This window comes from Macaca nemestrina, chromosome 9 (genome assembly GCF_043159975.1).
Source record: "Macaca nemestrina isolate mMacNem1 chromosome 9, mMacNem.hap1, whole genome shotgun sequence".
Classification (NCBI taxonomy): Eukaryota; Metazoa; Chordata; class Mammalia; order Primates; family Cercopithecidae; genus Macaca; species Macaca nemestrina.
The window spans coordinates 37,178,063-37,194,084 of NC_092133.1; the positions used below are offsets into that span (position 1 = coordinate 37,178,063).

Genomic DNA, 16,022 nt, shown 5'->3' on the forward strand with positions numbered 1-16,022 from the left:
ACTTAACTTTGGGATTATTGTTAATTGACTGAAATAGCAACAATCTTGACCCTCACATTGAATAAATCTATTCAACATTTATTGAATGACTACAATGGACCAGATGGCAGGATTATGGAAAGGTACAAGACCTGGTCTCTTGACCTTGGAGAGCTCACAGTATCTCGAAGAGGCAAGGCACAAGAGTGCGCACACACGATGAGACAGCGTAGCCCAAGTGCTGGATGGTTGGCGTGGGCAGTCACTAAGGACTGGAGCATCTTGGGAGGCATCAGGGAGAAAGTGGGCCTTGATCCAGACTGATGGAGGGGAACCAACATCCCTGAAGGTCAGGGGAGTGATGTGAGAACACAGTCTCAGAGACGGGAATACCTGTGGAGTATCTGTGAGCTGGGCTAAGAGGCATACATGAGAGGGGCCGTATAGAACAGAGCTGGGAACCAGAGGGGAGGAAAGACAGTTTCTTCTGGAAGAGATGGCATCTCTTCAGGCACAGATTCTGTGAGTATTTGGATTTCTCTGGGGGCTGACTGTGAATGTGCTGAGCCTCATTTGCATGTTGTAAATGTGACTGCAATATGATATACCCTGCAAACAGCATACAATCGGAAAGAAACTCTCATTCCCAGAGGTTATCATTCTGTTGTACACTTAAAAAATAAACCGGCCGGCACGGTGGCTCACGCCTGTAATCCCAGCACTTTGGGAGGCCAAGGTGGGCAGATCATGAGGTCAGGAGATAGAGACGATCCTGGCTAACACACGGTGAAACCCCATCTCTACTACAAATACAAAAAATAGCCCGGCGTGGTGGTTGGCGCCTGTAGTCCCAGCTACTTGGGAGGCTGAGGCAGGAGAATGGCGTGAACCCAGGAGGCAGAGCTTGCAGTGAGCCGAGCTAGCACCACTGCACTCCAGCCTGGGCGACAGAGCAAGACTCCATCTCAAAATAAATAAATAAATAAATAAATAAATAAATAAATAAATATAAACCAATTTTTTTCCAGGAAAATCTTAAACGGCTAAGAGACAGCATCACCCGAAGACAGAGAGAGAAGCAAAAATCAGGAAAGCAGACAGGTATGTGGCTTCCTAGGGTGCTGCATTGTATGGGACATTGCTGTCATCTGTTGTCCTTGACTCTCCTTTTGGCTGTGGCCTGAGTGGGCAGAGCACTTGCCCAGCATTCGTCACACTGTTTACAGATCTGGGTCCCCCACTAGACTGTAAAGACCGTTTGCACAACGGTTATATCTTATTTATTCTGTAAACAATCTGTTACCTGATACATAAGACATGCACAGAAGTGAATAAGTGGATTCAACTCTGCATCCTTCCACCTTTTCACTCGAAGAGGATGGTGATACTTCCTCTGCAGGCACCTGACTCTCCCTTTGGCAGTTAGGAGGATGTATGTTTTTTAAGCAGAAAAAGGGAAAATCCCATTTACATGGTGTCTGTTTCTGATTCTGGTGAGCAATGGCATCATCTGCATCCACACCATTTAGTGCTTCAGAAGCCCATGCCCCAGGTGTAGCAGGGCTCCCACGCTGCACTCGCAGGGCCACAAATTCCAGTAGTGCACACTATGGACTGGGCCCGCTCCCCTTAAGCCTACCCTCTGTGCCAGCCATGTGGCACCACCACCCCTGAGCAAGAAGTTGGCATTTACCCACAATGCATCTTCCCACAGAGAGTCTCTGGCATAGTGGGCCTCTGTGATTAACCGAGGCCAACCTTATAGCAAGAGGAGCATGCAGGAGAAGGCTTTCAGAGGCACTCAGATCTTGAATGGATGGAGCCCTATTACACGAAGAACCAAGTTAAAATCTAGCCCTGTTTGTGCACAGCTTCCACAGTCTCTCTCCAGCTGCCATCAACTGCCTGACTTCCCATGAACCTAGTGGGACTGGTAACACCCTGGTCTCCAAACAGGACATTCTCTCCTGCCATGGGCCCCTTGCTCATGCCATGCCTCTTCCTTCTCACCTGTATGAAAACTACTGGGCTGCAAGATCCAGCCCTGGCAGCCCCTTCTCAGTAACGCCTTCCTGGACCACCCTAGGACATGGTATTCCTTACTCGTTCAAGCGTATGTGGGACCTACCACTCCTTCCATTCATCTGGCACTTCTCTTTTTCTGTCTCTGGTTGCTATCACCTCATTCCTTTATCCAAGCCATCAGCAGTCCACAGATGTGCTGCTTCCAAAGCGCATCCTAAATCTGGTCATTTCTAACCATCTCCCATGGCACTGCTGCAGCCAAGCCATATCATCTCGTGCCTAGACTAAGGGAGTAGCCACTCAGTCGTCTCCCCATATTCACTGTTGTCTCTCTATAGTTAACCCATCGTAGCCAATGATGTTTAAAAAATTTAAAAATCAGATAATGCTATGCCCTTGATGAAAGCCTTCCAGGGGCTCCTGTCCCACTCAGGGTAAAATCATATTCCTGCTCACAGCCTACAAGGCCCTATGTGATCTGCCCCCTGAGCTCATCCTCCATTCTCCCCCAAACCCTGTGCCACAGTCCCTGGACTCCTTTTTATTGCTCTAATAAGCCAAGAGCATTTCTCCCTCAGGGCCTATGTACTTGCCATTCCCCTGCCTTTCCCCATATCTTCACCTTCCGGCCCTTTTCATCCTTCAGAGTTCAGTGTAGCATCTCCTCATCGGAGGCCTTCTCTGCCATTCTCTCCAGAGTAGCCCTCCACGACTTACTTCCTGTTCCCTGGCGTCCTCTCTTTTCACATATCACAGACTGGAATCATCTTAGGTTTCTGTCCTCAAGGTATGGCCCAACACCCCATCTCCCTCCTACTAGAAGCTCCACTTGGGCAAAAACTTGTCTGCTGTGTGCTCCGGGGAGTCCCCAGCGCGCAGAACAGTACAGTGATGGAGCTCTAGAAGGCTTTGTTGGAATAGTTGGTTTCAGGAAACTGTTTGGTGACACCACTCATTCATCCCACACTTAACAAGCACCAGGCACCCTGCCAAATACAGAGACCTATGAGACACTCGCTTCACCATCTGGTAGCTAATGAGTCAGTTATCTTTGTGTTCACACAGGCCTGGCTTGCCCTACTAGGGTCTGTTCCACCATGCCTAACACAGTGTTTTGAAGATAGTACTGACCTAATGAATGTTAATGATTTTGGGAGAAGAGGGGTTAAGAGGTTTTAACCATTGCAGAAGGTCAGAGAGATCATCCTATGACTTCTGCTTGGGTATCTGGATTTTAAATTTATGCTGCTGGTACCTGAGTTCACACTTGTCTGTCCTCCTGGTTGAAAGGAAGAGAAAGGAGAGAAAGCAGAAAAGCTTTTCGAGATCTACACAGTCATCCTAGGGTCAGATAATAGGGGTCTCAGTGATAAAAGAGCTGAGATGCTTTTTAAAACTAGATTCCATAAGATAGTCCAAAGATAGAAGTGTTGATGAAATGAAACATTTCAGGTTTTTAAATACAGACAGCTTCAAGAAACCTGTGATTTGGCGGTGCACCCAGTGTTTGAAGGCCCAGGAGTCCTAGTGTTGGAGTCACGTGTGCTCAGCAGTCTGGGCTCAAGACCTGAGCCTTCTGGGTCTCATCACATTCTGACCACTCACCTGGGCTCCACCTGGTGCCACTGGAGGTACTGAAGCAGGACAGACGCACATGCAGAGGAGTAGAGGGGTACAGGGATGGACTCTGGGGCCAGCGAGGTTGGGGTCAAATTCCTTCTCACGGCTCACCCCTCACTAGCTGGGAGCTGTGGGCAAGATATTTCACCTCCCTGAGCGTCAGTCCTCCTTCACAAAATGGTAAAAGTGAAAGTGCCCACCCCAGGAGGGAGCACTGAATGAGTGAGGGTATAACCAGTGCCCAGCACAGTGCCTGGCACATGGGAGTACTCCTAAACGTGTCCGCGCTCATGATTACATAGAGGCCCACACACCAGCTGGGGTCCTCTCAGGCAGGGCCATCCAGAATGAATAACAAGTTCTGAAACATTATGCAAGGTTCGCCCAAGGCTGTTCAGGCTGTGAACAAATGATTGATGCCCACCAGTAGCTATAGTCTAAATCAGAATGGTCAATGTCTACAATTTACCAAAAGAACATGGCTTAGTTTGCCCATCTGTATCCCCCATCCCCCACTCTCCAAGAAGCAGACCCTCTGACAAGGACATTTTGGGGAGAGGGATGTTAAGTATTTGTACTTTTTATATCAGGTGCTTTAATCAAGTCATAACTATTGAGAGATTAAACTGTATATAATTAGATACCAAAGAAGAATGACCGGGTACGGCAAGCAATCTATATGGGAGAATGTTCTGCCTGTTGGCCCCAGGGGCCTCCTTGTTAGTGGTTTTTATTGTAATAAAATATACATAACATAAAATTCACCATGTGAACCATTTTAAAGTGTATAATTCAGGCTGTGTGTGGTGGCTCACACCTGTAATCCTGGCACTTTTGGAGGCTGAAGTGGGAGGATCACTTGAGGCCAGGAGTTTGAGAGCAGCCTGGCCAACATGGCAAAACCTTGTCTCTAACAAAAATACAAATATTAGCTGGGTGTGGTGGCACGTGCCTCTAGTCCCAGCTACTCAGGAGGCTGAGGCAGGAGAACTGTTTGAACGCGGTAGGTGGAGATTGCAGTGAGCCAAGGTGGCACCACTGCACTCCAGCCTGGGCGACAGTGCGAGACTCTGTCTCAAAAAAAAAAAAAAAAAAAAGTATACAATTTAGTGGCATAAAGTACATTCACAGTGTTGTGCCAGCATTACCACTTCCATTTCTAGAACTTTTCTCCCCTGATAAGGATTTGAGAGCAAATAGCTGGTGTGGGAGGTGATCCCAGGGAATGCGGTGGGGGATGGAGAAGTGAGACAGGTAGGAGTCAGTGGAGTACACCCACCTGAGCGATGAGACAGCTGGGACGTTTACACAGCAGCTCCCATCCGCCGTTGGTGGAGGCCTGCTTGGGGAGGGGCACTCATCATTCTGCTACGAGAAACAGTCTCAGGCAATTGGAAGTTGGACCCTGTACTGCATGCTGAGGTCCAAGGGTGGCAATTGCCAAAGCGAGGGCATCATTTATGGTTGAGTAAATATGACATATTATTGACACACGATAACATTGATCTATAGGAAAATTAGGGTTGATGAATAAGATTTGTGCTTAAAGGATCTTTTCTAAGAATGTAACCCATTCTAAACACAATGACTGATTTTTCATTTGAGAACTTTGTTTGCCTTAGGGAAAAAATATTAATCTTTAATTTGGGTTAGAACGCCAAAGAGAATTAAAAATTAAGACTGTTCTTAATAACTTGACCATTTTTCTTCAACCCCAGGGGATTGTTTGCTCTTACTGGGCTGGTACAGAGCGCTGATGGCGTAGGAAATTAGAGAAGGGCTGGTGAGAGCCATGGCCTCACAGAGAAGATAATCAATATTTGTGTTCTGGGTGTGTCCTGTGGAGCAGGACATAGAGGAGCTAACCGGGTCCCAGGAAACTTGGGTTCTGATTCCCGTTTTGTCACTGAATCACTTTATGATCCAATTCCTTTAACCACTCTGTGCCTCAGTTTCCTCACTGGGGGCTATACCTGACTTACTTACTTAATGGAGAAGTCATGAAGTTTAAAGGAGGTATAATAATGCATCTAAATGCACTTTGGGAAAGCACTATGCAATATAATCGTGATAATTATTCCTAGCATTGTACCTTTATTCAAAGATATCAGGATTTTATAAACATTCGGACTGGTTCTACCTGATTTTTTGAACTTTTGACCCCCTGTTTTTTTCCTGTGTATTTTACTTTCCTTCTTTATAGAATTAGTTGAGATTAAAAAGTTGCCTCCTTGAAGCTAATTAAGCAAACCAGAATCTCCCTTTAAAAAAAAATGATTTTTGGCTGGATGCAGTGGCTCATGCCTGTAATCCCAGCACTTTGGGAGGCCGAGATGGGTGGATCATGAGGTCAAGAAATCGAGACCATCCTGGCCAACATGGTGAAACCCCGTCTCTACTAAAAATGCAAAAATTAGCTGGGTGTGGTGGCACATGCCTATAGTCCCAGCTACTCAGAGGCTGAGGCAGGAGAATTGCTTGAATCCAGGAGGTGGAGGTTGCAGTGAGCCAAGGTGGTGCCACTGCACTCCAGCCTGGTGACAGAGTGAGATTCTGTCTCAAACAAACAAACAAATGAACGAATGAACAAACAAAAAATGATCTTTAAAAATCTAGGCCAGAGCTGGAAGAAAAATAAAAAGACTGACACTCATTTGGTCTCTAAGATACTGTGGGTGCCACCCATGTGAGAGTGCCCTTGGCTATCTTTTGCCCAAGTAGCTCCAAGCTGGGGTGGGTGTTTCCGTGGCATGGTTGTAGCCAAGAGAGCCCCAGCATGTGAAAAAGACCTGGATTACACAAAAACCTAGGAAGCTGGTTGGACACTTGGACCATACACTACACCTGAAGCCGGAGTCTCCAGATGAGGAAGGCTCATGCCTATGCAAGCCAACAATCCACTCTGATCATTCTCTGTGCCGAATGTTCACTGGGGGATTTGGTGTGCCCTTTCCTCTGGCTGCTCCTTCATCCTGTTCCAGTTTATCCATTCACCCCGCCAGATTTCTGGCTTTGGTAGGTGGAGCCACCTCTGCCCCTGGACTCTCTGAACTTCCTGCCACGCCTGTCCCCTAGAAGGGTAGAGGTAGAGGAGGAAGTGGTACCAGAAGATAAAAGCACACGTCCCCAAAGCTAACACCTCTTCTACCCAAGTTTGTACAGCCACCGCTGTGTAAACCCTGCCCCTGGGCTTGAGAAGGTCCTAGGCAGCCGGGTGAGTCTTGAGCCAGGAGCACATCTTGCCTTCAGGAAGAAGTTGGTGCTGCTGCCCCCAGACTTTTTTTCTACTCATCAGAGGAACTGTTTTCTGCTCCTAGAATCCAGCATTGGAAATGTAGGGAGGAATAGAGATAACCTCTGGGCAGGGCTAAGCCAGTAAGAAGGTCAGGTCAGTGCTTTGTTCGACAAAGGCATCAGCTCTCTTTACCCCATGAGCCTTGCAAGTCACAAAATTCTTCATAGGCCTGAAGGACCTCCTTTCATTAGCTTTCTGGATCATGACTGTGCGTGTGGGCCACCCACCCCACACCCACCCACCCACCATCCATCCCTTATGCAGAGAGTGAGAGGCTGTATGAGCAGTGGTTAAGAGCCTAGACTCCGGAGCTTGGGTTCAAATCCCAGCTCTGCCGCTTACCAGCTGTTTGACAGGACATGCTACGTCACTTCTCTGTACCTTAGTTTCTGCTGGCATTGATGATAATAATATTTATTTCTTGGGTGTTGTGAGGGTTAAATGAGTGAAAAATACCAAAGCTTTCAGAACTGTGCTTGGTGCATAGCGCAGCCTGTTTCTACAGTCAAGGATGGACATACCCCTCCTCAGATAAGGGTAGTGATTCAGAGAGGAGAGCTGTCTTGCTGGAGTTCCACAGCTGCTAAGTGGCAGGGCTGAGGGCCCAAACCTTTCTCTTATGGTTTGTTCTTTCTGCTCCCTGATGCAGAAGCACTTCTCTGTCCCTTTCTCACATTATTCTATCCCTCTCTTCAGTCTCTCAGTGACAGCCACACAGGATTCAGTAGTTTCAGTGCTGAAGGGGAGGGGGCCACCAACCCAGGGCCGCTCCCTCTCCCATGGTCTTTTCCCCTCCCCTCCCCTGCGGGCTCCAGGCGGAGGGAAGCCGCTGGGCAGCTTGGTAGGTGACAGTCTGGTATCTTGACAGCTTATCCCTCTTTCCTCCAATTCCAGACTTGGAGATCACGGTCCCAATTCGGCACTCACAGCACCTGCCTGTGAAAGTGGAGTTTGGAGTCTATGAGAGTGGCCCCAGGAAAAGTGTCATTCCCCCCAGGACGGAGCTGAGACGAGGAGACTGGAAAACAGACAGCACCTCCAGCACAGCAAGTGAGCAGCTGGGGGTGCAGGGGGTGGGGCCTTCTCGGCTGGGCTCCAGCTGGCGCCCTTGGGCCTTAGGAAACATCCTCTTAAGAGCACAGGAGATCTCCAGTGGGGCCTGGTTTGGGTTTGAGAGGTGTAAAAGGTGGGGCAGAGTTACCGTTTGCCTATGAGGTTTGCTTCGTATCCCATGAAGCCCGGTTACTTGATAATTATTACTCTAGCCCTTTTCTAAATATCAAAACCTAATACTAATAGTTAACATGTATTGAGCATTTACTATATTCTAAGCCTCTTTATAGATTATCTAATTTAATTCTCACTGAAGCTCTATGAAATAGGCACTGTCATCTCTGTTTACTGAGGAGGAAGCAAGAGGCTTAGTGCTCCGGCCTAGGTTAAATAGCTAATGTGGAGTAGCCGGAATTTGAACTCATTCTGGATACAGAGCCAAGACTCTTAGCCACCATTCTTTGCTGCTTCCTCAACTACAACAAAGCAAGGGAAAGGGCACAGAGTCAGAAATATCAGAAAATAATGGACTCAAGTAAAATAAAAAGAAAGAAGAAAAAAAGAAAATAATAGACTCAAATTCGAACATTCCAACTTTACAGGCAAGTTGAGGATCTAATTAGGAAATGCCTTCCTTTTGGCTGGAAGGCTTCAATAGTCATCTGATTGCACAGACAATACAGCCTGATGCACCAGGCAGGAGCTGAGGGCTTTGTTCCCGTATCTAGGGCAGTGTTAGCTGACTCCAGACACACTGGTTCACAAGCCACATAGATCGAGTTTCTCTTATTTCATACATTTCAGTGCTAACAAAACAGCTAGGAAAGCAATAAAGGAGCCAGAGAGCAACTGAATTTCAGGACTCATATCTCCTTAAATGTCGGGCAGAGAACCCCATAACGCATGTTGGAGCAGGAAGGTTATCTAACCCAGGAGTTCTTAATCTTTTCTGCATCACAAAGCTCCTTGAGAATCTGATATATACTTTGGCTCTGTCCCCCAGACCCACGCACAGGTATATGCATGTGTATGTGTGCACACACACACAACTTTGCCCACCCATGGACTTAGGTCAAGAACCTCTGAGCTAGTTTTCCTTCATCCTGTATAGATGGGGTATTTGTGACCCAGAAAGAGACAGAATTTTGCCCAAGGTTACATAGCCAGTGAATGGCAAAGGTGCGAGTAGATCCTAGCTCCTTTCTCTTTCAGGTGAATGTTTCTGCCATCATTACCTGTCAAAACGGACCCACAGCCTATCACATGACTGCCTGGGAAGTCTAGTCTGGACAGAGGAGAAAACTTCCCCTTACTTAATGGGGGTGATCATTTGTATGCAAAGCCCACTGGGAGCAATTTGAGAATTCTGACAAGTTCAGGAATGGGAGAGATGTCCTCAGGGATCACAAGTGGCAGAAGGAGCAAGGGACAGCTGGCTATCTCTGTCTCTCAGACCTGTGGAAGAGGAGAGGAGAAGTGGTAGAACCCTCTCAGGGTGAGGACAGTGCATTCCAGGGTTGGTGAGGAGAGTGACAGCTGGAAATTTAACAAGACAAATGCACTAGTTTCAGGTTCAGAGTAATTGAACAGATTTTGTGTATACGTTTTTTGGGGGATAGCCTGGGGTGAGGAGAAGATGGGAAGAATAAACTGTACTTTTCCCCTTGTGCAGTGGTTTAGTGCCCAGGGTTGGCTGGCTTATCTGGTTAGAAAATGTTACTAAATGACAGACCAATGGATTTTACTCTACTTTGTGGCTGTGGTCTGCACCCAGCTCGTTATACAGTTTCCATTATCTATTGCCATGCAATAAACCATGCCAAAACATAGTGGCTTAAAACAACCCTTTATTTATGCCTTATCCTACAACTTAAACAGGACTCAGTGGGGATGGTGGTTCATCTCTCCTCTGTGGCATCGGCTGGGGTCACTCATGAGTCAGCATTCAGCTGTAAGCTCTGCTTGGGCTGGAACATCCAAGGAAACCTCTCATCCTCCAGGGCCTCTCTACACGTGGCCTTTAATTCATAGCCTTTTATATAGCAACAAGATCTGTAGATGGAATAGGCCAAAAGGAAAAGCCCCAGTGTGCTAGTGCCTATCAAGCTTTGGCTTGCATCACACTTGCTAATGCCATATTGGCCAAAGCAGGTCATGTGGCTAAGCTAGAGTGCGGCAGGGGGCAGGAGCATACAAAGGTGTGGATCCTGGGCGGGGGCATTGACTGGGGGTCACTAGGGGTTAGTCTTACCATCTTGAAATGGATAATGGTGCAGATAGCTGCTTCCGTTAATCAAATGCTTACTCTTTGCGTGCCCTGTGCCAAGCATGTCACCATATTTTCGGGTTCATTTTATATAACAATGCTGTGAGTTTCTAGATAAGAAAATGGAACAGAGAGGGTAGGCGACTTGCCCCAAGTCTCTTGGCAAGCAAGCAGGGGGTCTGGGATTCACATCCATATCTTCCTGTGCTTTCAACTGTGGGGCTGTACTGCCTTCCAAATAGAAATAGTTCCCATGGCAGGGAGGGAGAGTGAGGATGGCCCAGCTTATCCACCAACTGCCCCTTAACCCCCTGAGTCACACCCTTAAAAAAGCACTGTTTGTATTATGGTGCAGCTGTCGTCTCTTGGGAACCGTGGAAAAACAGTTGCAGGTTAAATCTGGTTATAACTAAAAATTCAAGCGCCAGATACTAGTGTTATGTTTAAGAGAACAAAAATTTCATAACAGAAAGGTTGTTGACCTCCTAGGTTGTCTGGCCCAAGTTTCTTTTTTTTTTCTTTCTTTTTTAAAACAAACTCTAATTTCAAGTGTAACTAAGGTTCTTAAGAATCATAGTATACTTTTATATGGTCATTTTTTTCTCTCACTCATTGATCCACCAAATACTGAGGACGGCTCTGTGTATACTGAGCTAGGCTGTATGCTAGAGAACCAAAGATGAAAAAGAACCAGAGCCTGTCCTTAGGAGGCTTGTAACGGAGGAGAGAAAGTACAAGAGTAGCATGGCATTAGATGCTTGTCCGGTACTTCTCCCCTGATGGTAGAAGCCTACCAAGGGGTGGGCACTGCCCCCCTTCCCCCTGGCAAGTGTGAAGATGATGGGAGCTGGGGTGAGAGTCTCCTAACAACTGTGCAGCCTAGAGGGGATTTGGGCAAGCAAGTCATCAGCCTGGAGAGGAGGAGGGCCAGGCCCAAGGTTCAGAGCCAAACACTGGGGTTGAAGATTTAAGAATGCCAGCAGAAGGGACAGGGGGAACTGATGGCTATGAGTTTCCGGAGTCATGGAGCCGGTGCCTGTGGCAGCTTTATTACTTCTTGCTAGTAGATAAACTTCAAAAGGATTATGGCTCATCATAAGGGAATGTGATGGACAATGAGGAATGGCATGGGGAGGCTTAGCCACAAAGGGTTGGGGGCCCGTGGGCCCGAGGGGTTACTTTTAGTTGGGGGAATGTGGGAAGGTTTTGATAGCATTTGTCCTGAGCCTTAGAGACTGAGGAGGTTTTAAACTTGTGGACAGGAGTGGGCTGTGGGCTGGGAAGAGTAGGGAGAAAATGCCTGGTCCTTGAGCAGTGTTACGTATCGGTAACGAGTAGAAAGCGACAGGATCACATGTTCCTTTTTTTTTTTTTTTTTTGAGACGGAGTCTCGCTCTGTCACCCAGGCTGAAGTGCAGTAGCATGATCTTGGCTCACTGCAATCTCTGCCTCCCAGGTTCAAGCAGTTCTCTGCCTCAGTCTCCCAAGTAGCTGGAATTACAAGCACCCGCCACCACGCCCAGCTAATTTTTGTATTTTTAGTAGATATAGGGTTTCACCATCTTGGCCAGGCTGGTCTTGAACTGCTGACCTCGTGATCTACCCGCCTCGGCCTCCCAAAGTGTTGGGATTACAGGCGTGAGCTACCGCACCTGACTCATGTTCCTTAATAAACAAATTCTGCATCCCCTGGATTATAGAAACATTTTGACATATTATTTTAAATTTAAAAATCTGCCCCCCAAAAAGAATTTAAACTTATAATCTTAACCTGCTCTATTCAAGCTAACATCTAAATTAATTTGCTCAAAGTTGATATCAGAATGCAGTCAAAACTATTTTTTGACTACCTATAAACTTACATGACCAGGAGCTATTTGAAGTGGAAATTCAGCAAACCTAAGATCTTGACTATGTTGTTAGTGAGAATATTGGAAAATTAAAGTTAAGATCTCCTTGTTTTTGTTGATTAACTCTTACTCTTTCTTCTTCTCTGCTAGATCACCATGTGCTGGGACTTAAAATGCTGTGCTGTCCAGTATGGTAGCCACTGACCACATGTGGTTATTTAAATTTTTAAGTTAATTACAACTAAATAAAATTTAAAATTCATTTCCTTGGTTGTACTAGCCATGTTTTCCACTTGCTACCATATTGGATAACACATAATAAAAGATGCCCTGAAAGTTCTATTGGATGGTGCTATTCTAATGATGCAGGCGATAAATTCCCAACTGAAAAGCCTCAAGTGCCTAAACTCACACAGTGACAATTCTGACCATGAACATAAATTATACTTTTGAGGGCTGGGCATGGTGGCTCACACCTGTAATCCCAGCTCTTTGGGAGGCCAAGGTGGGTGGATCATGAGGTCAGGAGTTTGAGACCAGCCTGGCTAACATGGTGAAATGCTGTCTCTACTAAAAATACAAAAATTAGCCAGGCGTGGTGGCATGTGCCTGTAGTCCCAGCTACTTGGGAGGCTGAGGCAGGAGAATCGCTTGAACCTGGGAGGCGGAGGTTGCAGTGAGCTGAGATTGTGCCACTGCACTCCAGCCTGGGTAACAGAGCAAAACTCAGTTTTGGGGGAAAAAAAATTATACTTTTGAGTGTGTACTTTGCATTTTGTTTTGTGTCAAAGGGTCTGGCTGCTTATTATAAGGCATGTCTGCATGGGTGATACATACCCATTTGCTAGAATTCCTAAGTAAAAAACTGCAGCAACAAAGTTAGTTTGCAGATTTTAGAAATACCACTGAAGAGCTGAGAATCAGAACACCTTTGCTGTCTTGTCCTTCAATCTGGAGCACTAATATCAAACATGATTTTCATAGGGGTTAAATGGCAATCACATTTTCAAAGCCCTCAGTCAATGGTAGCAGTAATGCCAAAGTTAGTCATCAAAAAGTGAATTTTTTTCATGCTGAAAGAAAAACTGAACTCTAATAAAATGGTATAAGGCTGGACATAGTGGCTCACACTTGTAATTCTAGCACTTTGGGAGGCTGAGGCAGGAGGATCTCTTGAGCCCAAGAGTTGAAGACCAGCCTGCTCAACAGAGTGAGATCCTGTTGCTACAAAAAAAAAAAGAAAGAAAATTGGCTAGGCGTGGCGGCACACACCTGTAGTCCCAGCTACTTAGGGGGCTAAGGCAGGAGGATTGTTTGTGTCCAGGAGTTTGAGGCTACCGTGAGCTGTGATCATGCCACTGCACTCCAGCAAGACCTTGTCTCTAAAAAAACAAAAAGTATAAGATGGCCAAAGTTTGAAGAACCCCATACTTACAGCTTATGTATTATTTATATCAATAAAACTAAGTAAGTGCTAGAGTTCTCTATTTTATTTTAGCCTGAAAGAATCCTCAATCCAGCTGATTTTCTTTCTACCCTTTAGGTAGCACGAGTAACCGCTCCAGCACCCGGAGCCTCCTCAGTGTGAGCAGCGGGATGGAAGGGGACAATGAGGTGAGAACTGGGACTCCACCCCACCTATCTTGTCCTAGGGGTCGTTTCATCGCAAGAGATAGAAACCCAGGTGAAAGGAGCTAGACACAGAAGGTCATATATTATAGGATTCCATTTATATGAAATGCCAGAGTGGGCAAATCCACAGAGACAGTTTGCAGATTGGTGGTTGCCAGGGCTCGAGGGAGGAGGAATGGGAAGAAACTGCTTAATGGGGACAGGGGTATTAGTCAGGGTTCTCTAGAGGGATGTGTGTGTGTGTGTATGTGTGTGTGTGTGTGTGTGTGTGTGTGTGTGTGTGTGTGTGTGGCGTTTATTAAGTAGTATTAACTCACACAATCACAGAGTCCCAAAATAGGCTGCCTGCAAGCCAAGGAGCAAGGAAGCCAGTCCAAGTCCTCAGAACAGGAGAACTTGGAGTCCAGTGTTTGAGGGCAGGAAGCATGCAGCATGGGAGAAAGATGTAGGCTGGGAGGCTAAGCCAGTCTCTCCTTTTCACATTGTTCTGACTGCTTTATATCACTGGCAGCTGACTAGATAGTGCCCACGCAGACGAAGGGTGGGTCTGCCTCCCCCAGCCCACTGACTCAAATGTTAATCTCCTTTGGCAACACCCTCACAGACACACCCAGGATCAATACTTTGCATCCTTCAATCCAATCAAGTTGACAGTCAGTATTCACCATCACACAGGGTTTCTTTTTGGGTGATGAAAATGTTTTAAGACTAGACTAGATAGAGGGTGCACAACATTATAAATACACTCAATGCCACTGAATTGTCCACTTTAAAATGGTTACGTTTATGTTAACTTCACCTCAATAAATAGAACAGAAGGAAAGAAAGGAAGGAAGGAAATAGCTGGAAATCCACTCTTACTAGTGAAACCAAAAGGGAAGGAGCCGATGAGTCTCAGGGGATCCAGGGTTAGGGGCCACCCTTCGGGGCTGGATTAGGAGCTGCAGGACCTGTCAGAGGGAGCCGGGGTCACTGTTCTGTGTGTCCCAGGCCCAAAAGTTCTTTGGTCTCTGCTTCTCTGCACACGTCCGCTTTCTTTCCCCTCACACTGCTGCCTTCTGCTTCTCCAGTCCCCTGAGTCCACTAGGCCTCCGAGCAGGGAGTAAGTTGCTGCTTTCGGTTGAGGCCCCATTCCAAGTTGGCTCAATTTGGGACATGTGTCTAGCTTGATCCGGGGACCAGTGGCTGGGACAAGCAGGAGGGGCCACATGGGTCACTGCCAACTCTGAAGCCTTCTGAGAAGGGTCCTTAGGTGGGCATTTCTAAGAAGCTTCCACCTGATGCTGATGCTGACCAGTCACAGGGCACACTTTGAGTAGCAAGGAATTAGAATTCAGGCAATTAATGATCATTGGGGCCAGACTGTCGTCCTCAGTGACTTCAGGAGGAAATGGAAAGCTGCCAGGTAGGGCTGGGTTGATTTTCAGTTTGCGAACAACCTTCAGCCCCAGCCTAAGGAGGACCAAGCGGCTTTTGGGTTATGGTTGTCCAGCTGTGCTGGTTGCTGAATGTAGTTTTCGCCTTTCTTTCTCATCTTGTTTGCTGCAGGATAATGAAGTCCCTGAGGTTACCAGAAGCCGCAGTCCAGGTCCCCCACAAGTGGATGGGGCACCCACCATGTCCCTTGAGAGACCCCCCAGGGTGCCTCCGAGAGCTGCCTCACAGAGGTAACATCAAAACTGATATGAAATTTTTCCCTTATCTCTGAATCCTAGGGGAGAATAGGACTTGGAAACACCTAAGATGACTAAAGAATAAGCACAGAGCTGGGCGCAGTGCCTCATACCTGTAATCCCAGCACTTTGGGAGGTCAAGGCGGGTGGATCACAAGGTCTGGAGATCGAGACCATCCTGGCTAATACGGTGAAACTCCATCTCTACTAAAATACAAAAAATTAGCTGGGCATGATGGCATGCACCTATAGTCCCAGCTACTCGGGAGGCTTAGGCAGGAGAATCGCTTGAACCCGGGAGGCAGAGGTTACAGTGAGCTGAGATCATGCTCCACACTGCACTCTAGTCTGGGCAACAGAGCGAGACTCTGTCTCAAAAAAAAAAAAAAAAAAAAAAAAAAAGAATAAGCACAGAGCTAACTGAAATGCCTGCTCCATTGGACATATTTTAATATGGACCCTTCATTAATTAAGTGATGCATTATTTAGTTGCAAATACTTTAAATAGCAAATGCAATGTTTCATAAATGAAATACATTGAAAAATGTCAACTTTTAAAATACTTTTTATCCATTTGGCTAGAATTCAACTCTCCAATAACTAATTCCCTTGGCTGGACTGTAGGGACA

At 46.6% G+C, this 16,022-nt stretch overlaps 1 protein-coding gene across 3 annotated transcripts in view; it reads left to right on the top strand.

The window, feature by feature from the left end:
* Nucleotides 1-16,022, top strand: part of LOC105478460 (phosphoinositide-3-kinase adaptor protein 1) — a 129,983-nt gene that overhangs the window by 103,994 nt on the left and 9,967 nt on the right. For all 3 annotated transcript variants that reach the window (XM_011735797.3, XM_011735798.3, XM_071069374.1), the window contains 4 exons: nt 1,008-1,080; nt 7,814-7,969; nt 13,632-13,702; nt 15,269-15,387. In XM_011735797.3, the coding sequence (XP_011734099.1) occupies nt 1,008-1,080; nt 7,814-7,969; nt 13,632-13,702; nt 15,269-15,387 (419 nt within the window). The remainder of the gene's footprint in view (nt 1-1,007; nt 1,081-7,813; nt 7,970-13,631; nt 13,703-15,268; nt 15,388-16,022) is intronic.